Raw genomic sequence first — 20832 nt, forward strand, 5'->3', positions numbered from 1 at the left:
TGGGGAGGGCAAGGCTGTGAGGGGTACAGGTACCCCAAGATAACCCAGCAGAGCAGCACCTGCCCTCCCCACCCTGGAGTTCCTTTGGGGTCCTTCCCCCACATCAAGCTAGTTGCCTCCCGCATGTTTAAAGGCAGATTTCCTGTACTTACAGACGGCTCTGCTGCTTCCAAGTGATTATCAGACCCAGAGGCTCTGGGTGTGCACAGTGAGTGGGAAGAGCAAACTGCCATAGATAAGCACACAATTTATGTGGCCCTGCCTTCTGCCTGATAGCTGGCTGGGGGCGCAGTGCGGGACTTAGGGGCAGTGAGACCAAGGTGGGGATCCTGCTGTGGCGGCAGGAAGAACAGACACCTGCAATGGAAGGTAGGGGCATTCTGGGCAAAGCCTCCCCACCGTCTCCCCACGGGCAGCTGGAGAGAGAGACTCGGCCCTACCCAGCAGGCTTGTGCTCCTCATCCAGCAGTAGCTTTTCTCCAACCAGTAGTGGGTCCTCCATTCTCTGGGCTCATTTCAAAGCCATAAGAATAACTGACAGCAGTTTAAGGTCTCTTAAGAGTTCTTGAGTTGAATTTGGAATTGGGTCCACTTTGGGCTGGCTGCTTGAACCGAGTTGTGGCTCCGTTAGACCCATGTGTACCTGTACATGCATCTCAGGTGCCCTCAAATGCCGCCTACTGGAGGGAACCTGGGTGAGCCTGGCTGTGGGGTGGGCACAGCCGAGTATCCCCACCAGGTAGGCTGGCTGCAGGCCGTGGGCCGTGTGCCTGGATGCAGCTCCAGGTGGCTGCTCCCCGGGCTGCCTCAACTGTAAGCTAGGGCCTCCTCTAGACTTAAGGTCTCAGACCCTAACCTATGGGGCGTCTATGGAGCTGGGGTCCCTGAGAAACATGAGACTCTGGGTGTTTTCCCCGATAGCCAGGAAGGTTGAAGTGGTTGCAAAGATGGCTGCAGCCTTCTCACTGACAGGCCCAGGCTCTCTGATGCTAGTGTGGGGTGGGCACACTGCCTTGCATGGCAGACCTGCCACCATAGGCTTTGCCTGGGAGCAGCGGCCAGCTCCTGATGCCCTAGCAGCAATGTGTGCCCTCTCCTCCCTCCACATGTACTCATAATTTTCTAGTATTTCTTCCTTCCTCCATAGAGAGCAGGCCTGTGCCTGGCGCTGATGTCCCCAACTCAGGCCCTGGGTCAGAGTTCTCACAGGCTGGCTACATCTAAGGGCACAACTGTACTAGGCTCAGGAGTGGAGGGTGCACACTGCCTCTGAGGCAACACCACAGTGAGCCCCAAAGACATTTCAGGGAGGAGCTTAGGGTCCCGCAGCTCTTGCTGTTGCTCAAACTGGATTGCCGCTGGAGCCCAGTGTGCACTGGACACTCTAAGAAGCCTTTCTGACATAGGGGGTGGCTCTTTCTTCTCCCTCACTTATAACAGAGGTGACCTTCACAACAGAAAGACAGGTGGATGGACGCAAGAAAAACGTTTGCATCCTGTGTCTGGCTCAGAACGTTGGGTGACGTTAGAGTTCAGAGCAGTCCTGTCAGTTAAATTCCCTTCTTGAATGGTGGTGATGGTGGTGGTGGCGGAGGGGGATGCAAAGGTGATTTCACACCATGCCAGCCTCCTCTCAGGACTTGTGCAGATGCTGTGTGCCCAGTTGCTGCCTTCTGCCCCATGTGTGCTGTGTCACACCCCAACCATCACAGAGTGGGTTCTCCCATCTGACGCAATGGATCCTGTGCCAGTTTTAACCAGATTGGGCTGCTTGCCCTTCGGATATCATGTGTCACCTTCTGGGATCGGTGTCCCAGACTTGTCTTGGCTCTTCCTTCTCACTCTTTACCCCTTATCCCAACAGGGCGGCAGGACTATGATCTCCTGGTGATTGGCGGGGGATCCGGCGGGCTGGCCTGTGCCAAGGAAGGTACGTGTCTTGTGTCCTGCTGGCACCTCCAACTTTCAGGAGTAGGTAGTGTTGTTCTCCAGAGCTGGGATGTGCCCTTAGAGGCCATGAGCAGTATGCTTTTTCTCCGCAGCTGGCCTGCCAGCCTCCAGGGACTTATTACCCTGCCAGGGTCACCTCAGCAGTCTGTTGTCACTGTGCACTGTGCCCTACTGCACCCTAGTTGTCTGTGCAGTGCACAACAGCCAGGTTGGTGCCCCAAGTCTGGGCCCGCCCTCCTTGGCACCAGCCCTAGGCCTCACAGGAGCTATCCCCACCCATCAGATATGTCTCCCACCACCCATGTCCTCGCCCACACTGCTCTAGCCCCTTGCCTCTTTGTGGTTTTGCAAATGCTTCCCTAGCTCTTTCTGGCCTTGCCCCTTGCCTGGCAGTCTGCCCTACCTGGCCTGCTCTTCCCCTGCCCCGTGGGCCTCACTCACGTCCCTTCAGTCTTCCTGCTGAGATGGCCCCACTTAGAATTGCACACCTCCTACACATCTGGCCCCCATCTGGCCTTGTTCTTAGCCCTTGTACTGTCCCTCAGAGATCACGGTCCTGCTGGTTCTGTCTTGTTCTCCAGATGGGCCCAGACACCCAGGGGTGCTCGGGAAAGATGTGTCTAGTAAACGGGCTGGACCCAGAGGTATTCTGAGACATGTTGCAGTGTGCCACTAACCCAGGTGGGGAGCAGACTGCCAGTGTTTCACTGTGGACCCTGTGCTCTGCTGTAGGAGTGCCCAGTGGTCTGCTTCCCAGTCTAAATGACAAGGAGGCATATGTGGGAGAGTGGAGGGGAGGAGACAGGAGAGAAACGACCCAAAACAAGAGGGAGTTGAACAGGCACCCTGGCCATGAAACTGTGGCTCTCTGAAGGCAGATACTGGCTTTTAGAATCACAGATAGTGTAAAGGGAATTTGTTGTCCACTGCTCTTGCTCTGAGGGGTGGGGAAGGAGGGCCAAGCCTGCGCTGGGGGCAGGAAACTGGCAAGTCCCCCAGCTGATTGGGGGGCCCACAGAGGGACTTAACAGTCCTCACCCCACTGGACCACAGAACTACCTTAGGAAACAGACTGCACAGAGGGCCGGTTGTCTGTCCTTTACAGCAGGAGAAAGTCCTGAACTTTGTGTCCACTCCACTGTTATCTCTAGAGACGTATGTCATTAACCCGAAATCTCAAATCTGTCTTTGGCTTTTGTAACAGTGGCATTTGTTGCACTTTTTACAGCTTTATTGAGACATAATTGACATAAACAGTACATATTTAAAGCGGACAACCTGATAAGGTTTGATATATGTACACAACGTGTGAAGCCAGTGCCGTAATCAAGATAGTAGTGACTGTATCCATCACCCCCGTGTTAGTGTCCTGGGGCTGCCGTAACACATACCATAGACTGAGGGCTTAACGAGCAGAAATGTATTTTCTCACAGTTCTAGAGGTTGGAAGTCTGAAATCAAGGTGCCAGCAGAGTCAGTTTCTTCTGAGGCCTCTCTTTGGCTTGTAGACTCTGTCTTTGCATGGTCACCCCTCTGTGAGTGTCTGTGTCTTAATCTCCTTATAAGGACACCAGTCAGATTGGATTAGGGCCCACCTTAATGACCTCACTTTAACTTAATCACCTCTGTAAAAAATGCTATATTCAAATAAGGTATATTCTGGGGGTTAGGACTTCAATTTAGGAGGCATACAATTCAGCCCATAACAACCCCCAAAGTTTCCTCAAACCTTAAGAAGCCCTTCCTGCTCCCCATTCCCTGCTGGATCCCCGGGCAATCGCTGATCTGCTTTCTCTCACTATAGATTACTTTGCATTTTCTAAAATTGTGTATAAGTGGAATCATGCTATATGTATTCTTTTCTGGCTTCATTCATGTTGCACAATTATTTTAGATTCATTTATGTTGCTGTATGCGTATGAATCCACAGTTCATTCCTTTTTCTCGCTGATTAGTATATATTAGTATATATTAGAAACTACCCGACTGTTGTCCAAAGTGGTTGTGCCATTTTATATTTCCACAAGCAACCTATGAGCGTTCAAATTTTTCCACATCCTCGTCTGCACTTGTCTTTTTTATTATAGCCCATTCTAAGTAGGTGTCAAGTGGTATCTCATCATGGTTGACTTGCATCTTTTCATGTGCTTGTTAGTCATTTATGTATCTATGGACAAATGTCTGCTCAGAACATTTGCCCTTTTAAAAATTGGGTTGTCTTATAATTACTGAGCTATAAGAGTTTTATTTAACATATGTATTCTGGATACTAGACCCTTCTCAGACATGTGCTTTGCAAATACTTTCTCCCATTCTGCGGATTATCTTTTTACTTTCTTGATGGTGTCCTTTGCAGCACAACAGTTTTTAATTTTGATAAAGTCCAGTTTATCTATTTCTTTTGTTGCTTATGCTTTTGGTGTCATCTATAAGAAACAGTTGCCTAATCCAAGGTCACAAAGATTTATGCCTATGTTTTCTTCTAAGAATTTTATAGTTTCAGCTCTTACACTTAGGTCGTTGGTCCACTTTGAGTTAATATACAAGTATGGCGTGAGGTAGTTGCTTTAGGGTTTATAATAGACACATTTAACTTGTTACAGGCTGTCTTCCAGTGATAAGCTCCCACTTCACATGTAGCATAAAGACCTTACAACAGCATGCTTCCATCTTTCCCCTCCCAGCCTTTATTTTATGTTGTCATACATTTTACTTTTATTTACGTGTTATACACCCCACAACACATTGTTATTATTTTTGTTTACATGCTACCTTTCAAAGAGATTTAAATAATCAGAAAAAAATCTTACAGGTCTGCCATGTGGTCACCGTTTCTGGTGTTCTTCATTCCTTGGTGTGGATCCAAGTTTCCTTCTGGCATCATTTATCTTCTACCCTAAGGACATCCGTGAACATTTCTTATAATGTGGCTCTAGGGGCAATGAATTCTTTCAGCTTTCGTATGTCTGAAGACATTGTTATTTTTGCCTTCATTTTAAAATATTTTCTCTGGGTATAGAATTCAAGGTAGACAGTTTTTTTCTTGTACTTTAAAGATGTTGCAGGTCACCCCTAACCCCTCCCGTCCCCCCATCCGTCTCCTCACTTGCATTGTTCCTGATGAGAAATCTTACACCGTCTTTATCTTTGTTGCTCCGTTGTGTGTCTTTTTTCTCTGGTTGTTTTTTAGGATTTTCTATTTTCATTGGTTTTGAGTGATTTAATGATGATGTGCCTTGGTGTAGTTCTAAATTATTTTTCTGCGAGAGTTCCTTGAGCTTCCTGCTATGTGGGTTTATAGTTTTCATGAAGCTGTGAGAATTTTTAACCATTATTTTTTGGGACAATTTTCCTGTCCCTCCCTCTCTCCTTACCAATGAGCTGTGCTCTTTTCATTTTGGATAGTTTCTATTCCTATGTTTTCAAATTCTCTAATAAAAGACTTCACAATGTCTACTCTGTCATTATTCCCACTCAGTATAGTTTTCATCTCGTATATTGGATTTGCATTTCTACAGATTTGACTTGGATCCTTTTTTATATCTTCCATGTTGCTCCTTAACTTTCTGAACATATGGAATATAGTTATAGGACCTGTGTTACTGTTCTTCTCTGCTAATTCTGACATCTGTGTCAGCTCTTGGCCGGTTTCCATTGACTGATTATTTTCTCTTTATGGCTTGTATTTTATTGCTTCTTTGCGTGCCTGGTTATTTTGGTTTGAATTCCCAGACACTTTGAACTTAACCTTTTTGGGCTCTAGGTATTTTTGTATCCCTAGAAATATTTTTGAGCGTGTTCTGCAGGTAAGAGACAGTTTGATCTTTTTGGGTCGTCTGCTTAAGATTTGTTGGGCAGGTCTGGAGCTGTGCCCAATCTAGGGTCATTATTCTCAACTACTGAGGCATGACTTTCGTTCATGATTACCCAACACCCCAGGAATTATGGGTTTTCTCCAGGCTGGCTTCTGGGAACAGGCACTGTTCCCGGCCCTGTGTGAGCACCGTCCCCTCTGATCCTCCTGGATGGTTCTTTCCCGGCCTTGGGTAGTTTCCTCACACACATGCACTGAGCAGATGTCCATAGTTCTCTGTGTGCTGTCTTCTCTCTGGTCTTTTGTCCCAAGAACTCTGGCTGCGTTGGTCTCCCCAGACTCTCAGCCCCTCTCCTCAGCCAGGGAGCCTGCTGAACTCTGCTGGGCCCCCTCCCTAAGCCGTGTCCTGGAGACTCAAATCACAGGGCTCGCCTTGTTCCTTTCCTGTCTCTCAGATATTGCTGTCCTTTGTTTTCTGATGTCAAGTGTCTTGAAACCCATTGTTGCATGTATTTCGTCTGGCTGTTTGGTTGTTTCAGGTGGGGAGGGTACATCTGGTCCCTGTGGCTCCATTGTGTTCAGACGTGGGAATTGGCCATTGGCATGTTTGACGAGTCCCCTTGGCCAGAGCTTTTAAATCGAGCACTGGAATCCCATCATCAATTAGTTGAGCCAAATGGATTTTTAAATGAAGTCTTCTAAAACTTTGTTCTAATTGATAGCCATGAGTCAAGTGTGTTCTGTAGTGTTTGGAACACGCATGGGTTCACAGCGTTTAAGTCTGGCATGCCCTTTGAGACAGTCAAGTCCAGGGCGTGGAGTTGGCCGATGCAGTGCCAAGGGGAAGCCCTGAGATTAGTCCTGGCTAACGTGTCAAGGTCAGCCTCAGAACCTGGGACTCCTGGCTCAGGGGAACCTGCTGACAGCTGGGGGGAGGCCAGGAGGCTCCAGGCAGGAGGTGTGGTTTGGATCCCGGATCTCGCTCCTCCTTGGGGGGCTGGCTGGCCCCGGCCCTGCTGTTTCACTTCTCCAGAGCGTCAGTGCCCTCACCCTGAGGGCGAGGCAGCAAAGGCACACCTGGGGGCCTCCGACGAGGGTAGACTGAGGGTGGAGGCCCCACATAGTGTCTGTTGGGGAGGAGAGGAGGCAGCTAGTCCATTGGGAAGGCCTGGGGAGAGAGCGAGGGGGTCTCCAAGTCTAGGGCCTGTTCCGGGAAATGGGCACTCCTACGATGCCTCCTAGCGTGCTTGAGGTGGGCACTGGGCCTGTGCTGAATGTCTGGGCCTGGAACCAGGTGGGGCGGGAGACGAGGGAGGGCTAGGCTCACTGTTGCCGTGGTGGGTGGTGCAAAAGCTGTGGTCTGAGAAGAGGGTTCCCACCTGTGGGCAGCATAGCTGGGTGGCAGCAGGCAAGGGGAGACTTAGGTGCAGAGCTGGCCCAGGTCCTTCCCGCCATTTTCTATGCCTATGGGTTCCTGGAGTCCCCATCCCCAGTTCCGGTGCAGCTCCCTGGTTATGCCCATTTGCCCTCTTCTCTTGTCATTCTAGCTGCTCAGCTGGGAAAGAAGGTGGCCGTGGTAGACTATGTGGAGCCTTCCCCCCGAGGTAGGCAGCCCCCGGTGATGGGAGCCGTGTGTCCTGGGGAAGGGGTGGGGTAGGGGTACATTACATGGTACAGAGGGCAGCTGAGCCCAGAACCAGTCTGTCCCGTGTCTCCAGAGCATGTCCTGTTTCTCTCTCAAGCTGCCATTACATTAAAGTTCCTTGTTTTTCTCATTTAAAAATGACTCTGAACACAATTACATAGAGCAAATCCATGGGGCAGGGTCACATGGGCTGTGTTTGCATTCTAAACCACAACTTAAAGGAATTCTACATGACTGTAAAAGAACAGGAAAGCCTTCAGAGTCACCTGAATATAAATCTAAATGTGTTCTTCCCAATATGCCAGGCACCAGGTGGGGCCTCGGTGGCACCTGTGTGAATGTCGGCTGCATCCCCAAGAAGCTGATGCACCAGGCCGCGCTGCTGGGGGACATGATCCGAGATGCCCCCCATTACGGCTGGGAGGTGCCCCAGCAGGTACCACATGACTGGTGAGGAGCCCAGCCCATTCCCAGTGCTTTTCTGCTACTCAGGGAGGAGGCGGCAGAGGTTTATGTGTCCCATTAACCCTCAGGAGAGCATGCTGTCCCACAGGCTTCTCAGCCGGTGCAACCCTGGGCCCCCAGACATTTGACGATATCTGGAGACATTTTTGGTTATCACCACCGGGGGTGGGGGTGATGCTGCTGCATCTACTGGGTAGGCCCTGAGATGCTGCTAAAGGTCCTACAGGGCGCAGGACACCTCCACAGGGTGACCCAACCCAAAGGTCATTGTTGCCGGGTGGGAGCTGCTTCAGGTTTAGCAGGTGGCACACGGTCCACTCAGAGTCACGCACAGACCCCTTCATGGTTCTCAGATGACCAGGATGCAGGGCCACTGTTGTGTCCTGATGGGTGGACCAAAGCCCCATTTTTCATGAGTCCAGAAGTCCACAGCCCCAAACCTGGGACAGAGGTGGCGGCTGTGGGGTGGTTGTCACATTTTACCACCTTTAGAAACATCGCCATTTCTTATTGTTTCTCTTAACACACTATTTGCATCTAACAGTCTGTGGGACTCTACAGCTAATGCTTCTGTGGTGGTTCGTAATATTTTGTTTTGTCTGTTAACAGGAGAAAGATGGCAGAAGCTGTTCAAAACCATGTGAAGTCCCTAAACTGGGGGCACCGGGTGCAGCTGCAGGACAGGTACTGAAACCTTGCCTGGCCCCCCGGCCTTCTCTGGGTCATTTCATACTTTGACAAGCCCTGACTCTTGGGGAGCTCAGCAGCAATAAAATGAGGGGTCCCTGTTCATGGGGTGGGGCAGACAAGCAGCAGACAGGGCGAGTGCCCTGGGAGTGGAAGGCCACCATGAGGGCTGGCACCTGCAGAGCCCAGAGCAGTGAGGAGCGAGAGGCATGCTGGCAGAATGGCTGGTACCAGGATGTGCCAAGGAGCACGTGTGCTTGGGACTGAGAGCACGCAGGCTAGATGTGGGAGCATGGCGAGGGCCATCCCAGTGGACAGCTCCTTCGCGAGCGTGCAGCCCTTCTGCTAGGGCCAACCACGGTTATGTGGGAGGAGCCAAGTGAGCCCTTCCTGGCTGGTGCAAACTGGAGGCTCAGGTTCTGCCCTGTGAACCCTGCACCTCACCTCTCACCTCCCAGTTACCACAGCATGAACCCCACATCTCATCTCATGCCTCCTACACCGTGAACCCCACACCTCACCTCTCCTGTACTGCGAACCCCACACCTCATCTCACACTTCTGGCTCCCTGGGCATAGTGAAAGGGGCTGTTTGCTGGAGCAAATGTGTGACATGATCACTCCAGTCTGAGACCACCAGTCCCCATCAACTCCTTGGGGTCCTCCAGCCCAGATGTCAACACTTTGTCCCACTGAAGCATCCTCCCTAACGGTGGTCATCAGAAAAGGTGCCTGAAGCTGTACTTGACTCAGGCTAAGCTTCGCTCCTTGCTCGGTAGTTCTGCCCTGTGCCCATGCAGGTTGTGGAAGGGACACTGGTCCCTCAGAGGTCTGGTGGCCCTCATCTGAGCACCCTTAGCTTGGTCCCAAGGGGTCTCCCTGGGCTGTGTAGTAGGCAGTTGTTTTATGCCCCCTAACCCAAGAAATCTGAGCCAGGAAGCTGCCACCCCAACTTCCCCAGAGGTCCCCCAGGGAGCTAAGCCACATCATGTCTTTTCTCCTCCAAATGGGGCTCAGTGTGCCCCAGTGCAATTTGCTGGAGGCATTGGACTCTGCCATCCATCCTGCCCAACCCTGGGCGGGCACCAAACAGTCCCGACTCTGGCCAGCCCTAGAGCCACCCACAGAAGGAGGCCGATGGGTGTGTCTTCGTCCTGTGGCTGTTAGCAGGTTGTAGGATGAGTGAGGACTTCTGCAGGAGCTTCAGGCAGGACATGGAGGGATGGGGCTTGGCAGTGGGGCAACCATGAGGTCAAGGTGTCAGAGAAGACTTAACAGAGCAGCCAAGCACCCATCCCTGCAGAGCAACCTCTGAGTAGAAAGGCTGGGTGGCTTCTCCACACCATATGTCAAACTACCCTGTGTCCTTTGTCATGCCTGTTCTCTGGCCTCACTGTCCCCTAAAGACTGGGCTGATGCCTACCTGCTGGGTACCCTCCCTTACCAGTGGGAAGTTAGTAGTTTGGGTATTTCAGGGTAACTGGGTGCAAATGGGGGCCTCTTCCTGGTGGAATGTGCCTCGGTGACAAGGACTGACCCCAGCGGAGACCCCACTTTGTCATCACACAGTAGAACTGTACTTGGGCTCTCAGGGCTGCACAGACGTGGCATCCATCCCTGCAGGGCAGCTATGGTTACCATGTCCCAGGGAACCCCCAGAAGAGACAGCACACTACTCCCTCCCCCCACACATGCTTTCCAGCACAATCTCCACTCCCTTCTTCCCCACCTGAGCTTTGGGGGACTGTGGGCCCAAGCTCACATTCTGCACGGTTCTCCATAATTAATCCCATCAGTGATGCTTAATTTGTATAGGAAATGTTTGAAAATTCTATTTCTTTTGCAGAAAAGTCAAATACTTTAACATCAAGGCCAGCTTTGTCAATGAGCACATGGTTTGCGGTGTCACAAAAGATGGGAAAGAGGTGAGTCTCCAAGGTTCCATGGACCTTGGTGCTGTTCTCAGTAATAAGCATTACTGAATTGACAAGACAGATTCCTCTGAAGCTGCTTGTAACTCTTTATGAGGGATGAAACGGGATCGCAGGCAATGCATGTTGCTCCAGGCTGCCAGCTGCAGGGGGCAACAGGCAACAAGCGTGGGCGACCACACCCTTGCAGGGTTTTGTGGGGATTTGAAAAGACACCTGCAGGGTGCTTTGTAAACTGTGACGTACTTGGAGTTAGATCATCTCCCTGCCCTCTTCTGCCTGTCCTCTCGACCCTTGATGGGCTCCCAGCACCATGGAGCCTGTGAGCTGCTGTCCACAGGGCCGTAATTAGAATTGTGGGTCTCTGCCCAGAGGCACCTGCAGGCATCGAGCCCTCCCTGTAGGTGACAGCCGTGGTGTACCTATTTGACCGTGGCTTTCTTGGTTTCTTCTCAGACTCTGCTTTCGGCTGAGCACATTGTCATCGCTACTGGAGGGCGGCCAAGGTACCCCGCAAATGTGAGTGTCCTCAAAACACAACCGTCCCCCACACCCCAGCCATGTTCATGGTCTCTAGGCTCACGTGATACATTGTTGACGTTCATGCTACCTACACCAGCGGTCCTCCCCACTCTTTCTTTTCTTAAAAAAATTTTTTTTTCTGTGCTCTCTATCGGTACTTTCTATTTTCCACTTCTCTCTTGAATCCACTCTGCTGAATCAGGCCACCTGGGACCCCCACACTGCTAAATCTTAAGAGCCATTCTCAATTCACTCTTCAGGTGGCTTCTGGGACACCACCAGAGCAGTTCTCCTTTTATCTCACTTTTCCTTAAGTCTCTTTTGTTGATTCTTCCTTTTCTCTTTAGCCTCAAATCATTGGAACATCCAGGACTTAAGCCTTGTTCCTTCTCCTCCAAACCCAAATCTTATTTTTTAATTGATATAAAATTCACATACCATAAAAGGCACCCTTTTTTTAAAGGGTACAATTCAATGGGTTTGTGCTTTACAGAGTTGTGCAATCATCAATCACCGCTATTTAATTCTAGAACATTTTCATAACCCCAAAATGAAACCCTGTACCCTTGATGAGTCACCCCCTATTCTGTGCGTCCCCCAGCCCCTGGCAACCACTGGTCTCTTTTCTGTCTCTGCAGATTTACCTGTTCTGGACATTTCACGTAAATGGTATCACACAAGATGTGGCCTTTGTGACTGGCTTCCTGCACTTAGCATAATGTTTTTAAGGTTCATCCGTGGTGTAGCACGTGTCAGAACTTCATCCCTTTTCATGGCTGAATAATATTCCATTGTTTGCATATGCCACATTTTGTTTCTCCCTGTGTCCATTAATGGACATCTGGGTTGTTTCCACTTTGGGCTGTTAATAACTCTGCTATGAACATCTATGTAGACGTTTTTCTGTAGACTTAAATTTTCATTTCTCTTCAGTATATTCCTAGGAGTGGAATTGTTGGCTCATAGGGTAACTCTGTGTTTAACCTTTTGAGGAACTGGCAGACTGTTTTCCAAAGTGGCTACATCATTTTACATTCCTACCAGCAGCATATGAAGGTCACTCTTTCTTATTTCTTCTCGTGTCTTATAGTTTTTTGTTGATAAATGGATGTGTTGACTCTGGAAATCAGCATCTCCCTCCTCTGCAGAATTTTGTTTATTGCTATTTATTTGTTGCATGATTTTTCTGAACTGATTTTGTAAAGTCTTTTTTCTTTGTCATGTGAGGCCATTGCGGTCTCTGCTCAGTTACCTTAGTGGTCAGCTAATGATTAGACAAAGATTTCCTTAAATATCTGGAACCAAGAAATCTAGTCTTTGCCAAGGGCCCCTGTGGGCATTTCGGGGCACACCTTCAACACTCAGCCAAGCAGGAGAAACTCTGCCTTAGCTCTCATTTCCTGCTTGTGTAGACTCTCGAGATCATCCAGAGGTGAGAGCTCAGGGCCATCGCAGGTCTTTCCCAGGTGTGTGCACAGCTCAGTGTCTACACCTGGCCGACCACATCCCAGGAATACATTGGAGCTTTCAAAGCCCCTGTGGACATCTCATTCTTCAGCTTTTTCTTTTATGCTCTTGGTTAGTCTGTTGTTTGCATCAGCTGTTATCCATCACTATAGGCAGCCGTGATGTTCAGTCATTGGGCAAATCCTCCCCAGGGAGAGGCTGTCGGCGTTGGGTGAGTTCAAGTGAGGTCAGACGAAGACAAGCCTGCTGAGTGGGGTCCTTTCAGGGAACCACCAGCCAGGTCAACTCATGACTGACTATTCTTTGGGACGCAGCTTTGAACAGGCTGTGGCTCTGTTCTGCTGTCTCTGGTACTGTCATTTTTCAAAGCTGCCGCTGAGCTGGGAGATGGGACTAGAGTAAGTTAAAACTTACCATTCTTACCAAGTTTCATCCATTTTTCTTGACTTAATGTTCCCTGTGTTTCCACAAGCCTTCGGTTATGAAGCAGATGAAGCTGATAGTTTTTGCCCGTTCTTTTGCTGTTTTTATGGAGGGGTGAACTTTAGGAGGTCCTCATTCTGCACTATTTTTGCTGACGTCACCTCCTGGCACAGCCTTACATGTGGGGGCTTCCCTGTCCTCCCCCCACGAGGAAGGTAGAGCTGAGGAAGAGGCTACAGGTGGGGGGGGGGGAATGGGAAGCAGGAAGGGGAAACAGAGGGGTACACATCCTTGCAGGTCTCCCAGGGGATCCAGCAACTGGGTGCCTCGAGCCCCGAGCCTTCATGTGGGTCGCAGCAAAGTGCACAAACCCACAGGCCCCACGGCCTGGAAGCCACTCCTGCCTCCTACTTAGACCCAGATGGAGCACGGACGGAGGCAGAACAAAGAGTGTTTCTGTTGTTTTCTCAGACGCCTAAATCCTGAACCTCCACTTTCTGTTTTGTGCTTTCTGTGGAAATAGAGCACCGAGGAAAAAGCACACTTCTGGTCCTCAGGAACCACTGAACCTCCCTTCCTGCTGCCAGGCCAGCAGGAGCAGCCTCCAGGGAGGACCAGGCAGCTTCTGCACAGGGCTGGCCCTTGGGCAGTCTGCATGGCTCTGTAGGGTGGTAGGGTGCTGTTGTTTAAGGTAGCAAAGCGGGTGACCGTTAGTGACCCCTCACCCAGCAACCGGGCCCATATTGGTTCTGCCTAAAGCCTCTAAACGCCATAGTCAGCTCCTGGAAGCCAGGTGGTCATCTCAGCTCCTTCAAGGCACCAGGCAGAGCTGCACGTATACCCAGCCAGAGAGCTCTGTGGAGGGGACTGGCCTGGCTCCACCCTGCTGGACCTCGGCTGGGCAGTTGCCGATGTTTCCATTTACCCAAAAAGGGGATGAGGCAGGAGCTACCAGTCCTGGGGGAGGCGGCTAGGGGTCGCTCTGCTCTCCGCCCCCCTGCCGAGGATGACCCCCGCCGCTCACCTCCCTGGGTACTTGCCAAGACTTGCTTGTGTTTTAGTCCCTTTGATTTTCAGAACTTTTGATTTTCCTTCCACAAACCCAAGAAATTCCTGACTTTGTTTTTTTTGCCAGTTAGAATCGCAAACTATTTGAAATCCACTTCCTCTCCACCAGCACCTCTTACTCTCACAGGCATCTGAGAGGGCACTCATTCTGGTGTCTCCCCCACCTGCTTAGCAACCCTCATCAGGCCCTGCTGGGATAGAGGGTCATGAGCTGCATAATTCCTGGTCACATGGCCCACCTATACTTCCCCTCGAGGGTGCCCACTCACATCCAGCCTTCAGCCTGACCCTCCACACTCCTCAGTTTCCCCTCGCCTCCCCAGAGCCCTGGGTCTGGATCAAAGTGGGGGTCCTGGAGAGCAGAGCGGAAGAGCTACTGGCCACGCCCTGACTCCCAATGAGAACTCAGTGCTTTTGTGCTGGGCAGATGGCACACAGAGTTAGATATAGACAGGTCACATGTCCCTGGAGGCCACAACCTGAAGAAAAGTCTTTGAGGCAGGGAAGCATCCTCTCAAGCGGGCTGAGGTGGTTCTGGTTGAGTTGTGTCTGCAAAATGGGCATCCCCTTTGAGGAAGTCTCTGGGACACGCCAAATGATACTCTTCTCACCTTGATCCTTTTTTCTGGGTAGATTGAAGGTGCCTTAGAACATGGGATTACAAGTGACGACATCTTCTGGCTGAAGGAATCCCCTGGAAAAACGTAAGACCTGATGTGTGCTTTAGTGGGAATCCTCTTTGTTTACCTTCGTAAATGTCAGCGCCGTGTGGAATGCTGTGTGGTCCTCTTTCCTAGTGCATTCTGTCCCATCTACCTGAGAGGAGGAAGCTTGTTATCTGTTCCCCATAGAGGGGTTGTTGACACATCCTGTAACTGTCTTGGAAGTAATGGCACGTGTCACAAAGTGAATCAGACATTTATTGTCTAGGGCAGTGGTTTTCAAACAGGGTTTCCAGGAGCCCTGGTGTGCCAGGGCAGCGGGCGTTCAAGGAAGGAAAGAAGGTTCATCCTGTCAGGAAAAGCCCTTAGTCCTTCCTGCCTCCATCAAACGTTCCCACTTTCATCTGGTTTGCACCTTGGGCTTCCCTGAGATCTAGCAAAGGCTTCAAAAGCCTCAGAAACCACAGCCCAGTTAGGGAAATGAGACTTGTGGTGTGAGTGGGTTTCACACTCTCCAAGCAGGTGAAAATGCACTAAGGTCATTTCCTGTCCCCACAGAGCAGGCTGTTGGGGGTTCTAGGTCCAGACAGCTCCTGCCTGTGGGGTGTGGAGGGGACTTCATGCGCATAGGGACAGGAAAGGCCACCAGAGGGCAGCAGAGACTTGATTGTCAGCAGCCCTTGGCTGCCTTGGGATTTGCCTACAAAAGATGGGTGGAAAAGCGTGTCCAGAGGTGGACAGGCGTGTGTGCACAAGTATACATGTGGGGCAGTGTGTGTGCGTTTGTTGTGTGCATGGGGAGTGTGTATGCATGTCATGTGCTCTGCTTACCATCATCATTCCCTGTTCACGAGCCGTCTTTGTTCAGGGCTGAGGCTGGATGCCCTTGAATAGATGCGGTGTAGTTTATCTTTCCACCATTCAGAGGCATCTCAATAGTTTCTCTTTTTCATTGTTATAAAACACCACAATGAAAACCTTTGGTGTGCATCTTATATACTGTTGTAAGTGCTTCTTATGCGTTACATGTACTCTTCAGGGGACTTCTGCAAGTAGAAACCCCAGGTCCAGAGCCCGTGCCCTTCACACCTTCACACATCTGCTAACATGCTCCCTCCTGGCAGGCCACACCCTATTACGCATGTACTTCTGTCTCCTGTCCCCCTTCCCCTCCCCCTCATGTGGGCATCAACTTTTCCATAAGGCATAAAACAGAAAGGAGTCTCCTGCTCCCATGGGGTGAGTGCCAGTGGCTTCTGCCCGAGGCATGTCTGGGTCCCTCCCAGCATTTGCTCTGAAGCTCATGCAGGTTTGTGTCCCTCTGTCGGTCACCTTCCACTGGTTCTCTAGGCTGTGGTTTGTCTTTTGACTTGGTGATAGTTTTTCATGCAGAAGCTTTTAATTTTTATGTTGGCACGTTTGTTGCTTTTCTCTTTATGCATAATTTCTAGGTTTCTGTTCTTTTATCTTTGACTACCCAGTAGGTTAAACATGACCTGGTTTTACTTGCAATAGTATTTATTGGCTATTTAAAATTGAGTGTCTGTGTGTAAGTTTGTGTGTGAGTGTGTGTGTGTGTGTGTGTGTGTGTGTGTGTGAGATTGTGATTGTGATTGTGTGCGTGTGAATTGTTAGTTTGGTCCTTGGCCCACTTTCTGTCTGGTTTTTCTTTTTCTTCTCTTACCTCTTTCTTATCTTCCAGCTGGTTTGCATATTAGGGCTGTGATCCCATGTCGTTTATGTTGCAGATTTTCTTAGCTTGTCATGTCTTTTAACTTGTGCAATGTACAAATGTTTTTTTAAAATGTAACTTAGATCTCTTTTTACACTTAATGGCTTTTAGATTTATTGCATGTTCAGGAAGGCCTGTCCCACCCCCAAGATTGTTTTTGAAAAAAAGCGCCTGAATTTTGCCTTAGGGCTTCCACCCATCAGGTTTGCCTTTGTGTCCCTAGGTGTTTGCAGTTCATCTGTGGTGTGGTGAGGTGGAGACCGGGCTGCTGGCATAGTGTTGCCATCCCTCAGCCCCTCAAGCCAATCTGAGAGCTCCGTCCCCAAGTTGAATCCCCGTCCTACTCTGGCTCTTGACTCCGGCTTTCCTGTGCCACTGGTGGGAATGCCTGGCCTCATCTTCAGACAGGGCTGGGGGGAGACACGGGTTCAGTGGGTACCAGCGGTGCACAGTGAGGTGGCCCTGGCTTGGGCTACTCCTCCTCTGGACTGTGTGCTGGGGGCAGTGGCCCATTTAGCCAAGAAGACACAGCCCTAGATATTTTGGTCAGGAAAGAAACTGCAGTGTTTATTTTCTTCAGAAAAAAAACATTTAGAAGATTTAAAAAAAAAAAAAAAAAAAAAGCTCTTTCGTTTAGAAGGAATCTAGGTATGTTATTGTTTAAGAAAAAAAATTGTTTGCAATGTATCAGTCACCCGTTTAGTTCTGAGCATGATTTATGTGAGGAAATGGTTTTTTTAAAAATTAAGCTGGAGATATATCCCTGTACGATGCTTCTGTGAAAATGCGGCTTTTGTCCGGTGCTGTTAATGCAAGTTGTAACAGTGTGATATGGGAGTCAGTGTTTACATGTTACATTCCTCCGCGCAGTCAAAATAAGCCCGCAGGGTCTACAGTAGCATTTCTGTATTTTATCAGCTTGGGCTGGGGCTGAGGGGGAGGCCTCTGCTCACACTTGGAGGGGCTGTTTCTGCCAGATTTATTTGCCTTATAAATATTCCCCGTGTTTATTTTAACTCGCCTTTAAAATGGAGCTGAAATTAATATGGACCTGAGGGCTGCCCGCCCCCGGCCCCGAGTGCCTCCTGTCACCGGGCGGGGACGTTTCTACTTGGCCCTATCCAGGAGGCTCAGCTGGTGGCCAAGGGTGCCCAGCATGCCTGGCCTCTGCCTGCAGCAGGCGCTGTGTTCACTGACTGGCTCCCCAAGGCCCGTCAGAGACTTTGGGTGGGCATGCCTGGCCCCAGGTCCCTCGTAGATTCTGCGGTATGCACAGGTCCCCCCTCCTTTTTTCCTTCCCCGTGATGGAGCCCGGGCAGCAGCTGGGACCTTCTTTTAGAATGCGTCTGAGTGGGACAGTGACCAGTAGCTTCAGCACTGGCGCATGGAGCCGCCCCCAGTGGCGCCTGCGGCCTTCAGCCTCCCCTGGTCACTCCATACCACCTTTGCTGCTCTTTGAACCCCTGTGGTCACAGTAGCATTCCTGCCTCATGGGAGGAGGGATGTGAGGAGTCCCATTTCCTCCTTTGTTTGTGTCCAGGTTGGGGGAACCCAAGGCTAGACAGATGGCAGAGGGGATGGTGAATCTTGAGCCTCATTGGTGGAAAACAGAATCAGCCCCCTCGCTACATAGCTGGGTGCCTGGTCAGGAAGCCCCAGAGGCCAGATTGCGTGTCGAACACTCCAGCAAGTGCCGCGTGAGCTCCCGAGTGCATGAGTAGGACACTCTGAGGCCAGGTAGGGCCGGGCCAGTGCATGCGGGGCCTGCGGAGGGACTGCGTAGGTTGGCATCTTCAGCTCAGCTTCCCAAACACCAGTTTTCTGTCTGCTTTATTTGTCTTTTCCATTATTCTTGTTTCTTCATTTTTCTATGGAAATCCCAGACAGGTTGAAGATGGTGTGATGACTCCTTCTTCACGCAGAGGAAAGACAGGCGGGAGCCCCTGTGGGGGGAATGGGCAGGGGAATCATGGCCACTTTGGAAAGCTGTCCATCACCAGCAGAGAGGGGGTGCACAGCCCTGCATAGGGAGGCTCAGAGGTGGCACGTAGTCCTGCGTGGCCCAGCCATTCAATTGGGCAACCCCCAGGCAGGTGGAGGGAACGCGGAAGGGGAGAAAGGTGGGCCCACTCCCGACAGCTCCTGTAAGAATGCAGGCACTGGGGTATCTGGATCCAAGTGCCCCAGGCAGCCTGGCTCCACCTCAATCCTACAGCCCCGTGGCCGCCTCCGCTGTGAGGCCTTCTGGCCCCGGGAAACCGAGTGGGGACTTGGGCCTGGCCTCCCAGCCTGCCCAGGCCCAGGGCCCTCTGGTCCCTGCCTGCTGCAACTGTTTGGGTGCCTTACGGGTGGGGAATTGAGATCACTCTACTCCAGACCCCTTTGGTTCCCTGGCCCAGCTGGTCCACACTCCTGCCTGGGGCTCACTCCGGGTCTGGAGGTTGGCTCTCTGCAGAGCTAGACTCAGCTGGAGCTTTGGGCCGACTTCAGTGTCAGCACTTTTCTCTGACCTCAAAGAGGACTTAAATGAGACCAGAGACACCTAGGGGTGGCTCTTCCCCCATGTTGGACCTACCAGGACACAGAGTTGCCATTTCCAGATAAGAATCTAGACCTTGCTGTTCCCACTGCCCACTTAGGTAGCCTCGGCTCCTTGAGGGTCTGCAGAGTGAGGGGCTGGCTGACCTCTCCTGCAACTGCCCAGCCTGCTTGCCAGCCCGGGACTGTGCCCTGTCCTGCAGCTGCTCTGCAGCCTGAGCCCCTCTGTCCTGGAGCCCCCAGGAGAGTGAAGCAGGGAGAGTTTTTGTAACTCGGGCTGATTTAATGCTGCCTGTCAGAGTTGGTCATGGAAGGAGCTTTTGTTTGACCCTCATTAAGTCTGAAAGCTGACCAGGTGCTATAATCATTTTTCTCCTTCCTAAGCGCAAGAGAGAAGAATATAAATTTTATTTTGTGAAGAACCACAGCTGTTAGTTTAAGAAAACTCACTGCTACTTAATTTTCTCATTTGATGCTTAATGTCCATATTCAATTCGTGTGACATCCTTGTGTGTAGCCAAAGGAAGGACGACCAACGGCCTGGACTTGGCTACCAGCCTGGAAAGCACCGCTGACCATCTCTGTGGGTGTGTCCCTGTGGCTAAGATACGCAGGGCTCAGGGGCTGAGAAAGACATCTCCTCAGGGTGGCAGCAGCTATTGGGCCAGAGTCTCGGGGTGGCATCTGCTATGAGGCCAGAATGTAGAGGCTCTGACCTGGTGGAAGTGGGCTCAGCATCGGGATCTGAGGGTGGCATGGGGCTGGCCCCCACTCAGGAGGAGGCCTTGGGCCCCCCAACGCCGTGCTGCTTCCCTGCGGCCCGTTTGGCATTTCCTGCACTGGCAGGAGTGCCAAGGGGCCAGGTGCCTGCCGTGAGGCCCTCACTTTGTGTGTGTGTTCCTCTTGGGGAGCAGATCAGGGGCCTTCAAACTCGAGAGGCAGGTGGAGAGCTCTTTAAGCCAGGGCTTCATGGGCCTGAATTAAGGCTTTTGTTTCTGCTTCCTCCCCCCATTCAGAGTTTGAACAAGAAAGCCTTCCCTGTGATTAGGCTAATCCCACCGTAGTTATACCTTCACGTAAAATGTTTGCGCACCAAAAGGCACAGAGAGTGGAGCTGCCCAGAACACACGGAAAGTTAAATCAGGGGCTCCAAGGCGCAGGTGCTGACTTCCGGCGTGGGCTGATGCTCTAGTCTCGGGCCTCCTAATGTCGTGAGAAGGCGAGTGTTTACAGCCGTCAGCAGCTCACTCATCCCTTCTGCCAGGTCCAACAAGCTCGTCCTCTGACTTCTGCTGCTGCCAGCACTGCTGTCGTCCTGGGGATGGCCAGGGCCTGCGTTGGTCACTGTGCCTTGGCACCTAGTCTCAGCCCCACTGTTCCCAGGCCCCCATTCAGGCTGAGTGGCTCCTCTATGGCCAGCAGAAGCTGATCTGCAGTTTCAAACTAACCAGTAGAAACAAAATGGTGCCCCTGTCTGCCATTCTCCCTGCTCGTGACCAGGAGGCTCGAGTGTCTGTCTCCACTTTTGTTCCAGCATGTGCTTACTTTAGTCCATTTGAAGGGAGTTCTCAGATCCTTCATTCTTCAAAGAATAATCATTATTTGATAAATTGGGGGCAGGGGTGGAATGAAAACCAACACAGTTGATAATCCTGCCTCATGAAGCCAAGAAGAGACCCAGGTCACCCTCACTACACGGGGGGTGGGGGGAAACCTGCTTGTGTTTGTGAGATTCCAGTCGCACACATTCGGTCAAGGACACGCCCTTAGGAATGACCTGGCTGGTGCCTGCCTCCTCCTAGATGTGCCCTCTGTCAGTGACTCAGAGCTGGTGGCCTGAGGGGTGGGGGCACCTGTGACTTTGAGGTGGGTGGGAGGCCCAGGGCACGGAGAGGGTTCTGTGGCAGGAGCTGGGGATTTGGCACCCAC

The 20832-nt window shown here is 51.1% G+C and overlaps 1 protein-coding gene across 3 annotated transcripts in view; it reads left to right on the forward strand.

Moving 5' to 3' along the window:
* Nucleotides 1-20832, forward strand: part of TXNRD2 (thioredoxin reductase 2) — a 48471-nt gene that overhangs the window by 1058 nt on the left and 26581 nt on the right. For 2 of the 3 annotated variants that reach the window (XM_019755885.3, XM_074321837.2), the window contains exons 2-8: nucleotides 1865-1930; nucleotides 7312-7368; nucleotides 7715-7859; nucleotides 8484-8558; nucleotides 10407-10485; nucleotides 10948-11010; nucleotides 14605-14675. In XM_019755885.3, coding sequence (XP_019611444.3) covers nucleotides 1865-1930; nucleotides 7312-7368; nucleotides 7715-7859; nucleotides 8484-8558; nucleotides 10407-10485; nucleotides 10948-11010; nucleotides 14605-14675 — 556 coding nt within the window. Of the gene's footprint in view, nucleotides 1-305; nucleotides 370-1864; nucleotides 1931-7311; nucleotides 7369-7714; nucleotides 7860-8483; nucleotides 8559-10406; nucleotides 10486-10947; nucleotides 11011-14604; nucleotides 14676-20832 lie in introns of those variants that run through there. The other variant, XM_019755887.3, reaches the window with a different exon arrangement.

Source organism: Rhinolophus sinicus, chromosome 9 (genome assembly GCF_057876585.1).
Source record: "Rhinolophus sinicus isolate RSI-liver-muscle chromosome 9, RSI-T2T, whole genome shotgun sequence".
Taxonomy (NCBI): Eukaryota; Metazoa; Chordata; class Mammalia; order Chiroptera; family Rhinolophidae; genus Rhinolophus; species Rhinolophus sinicus.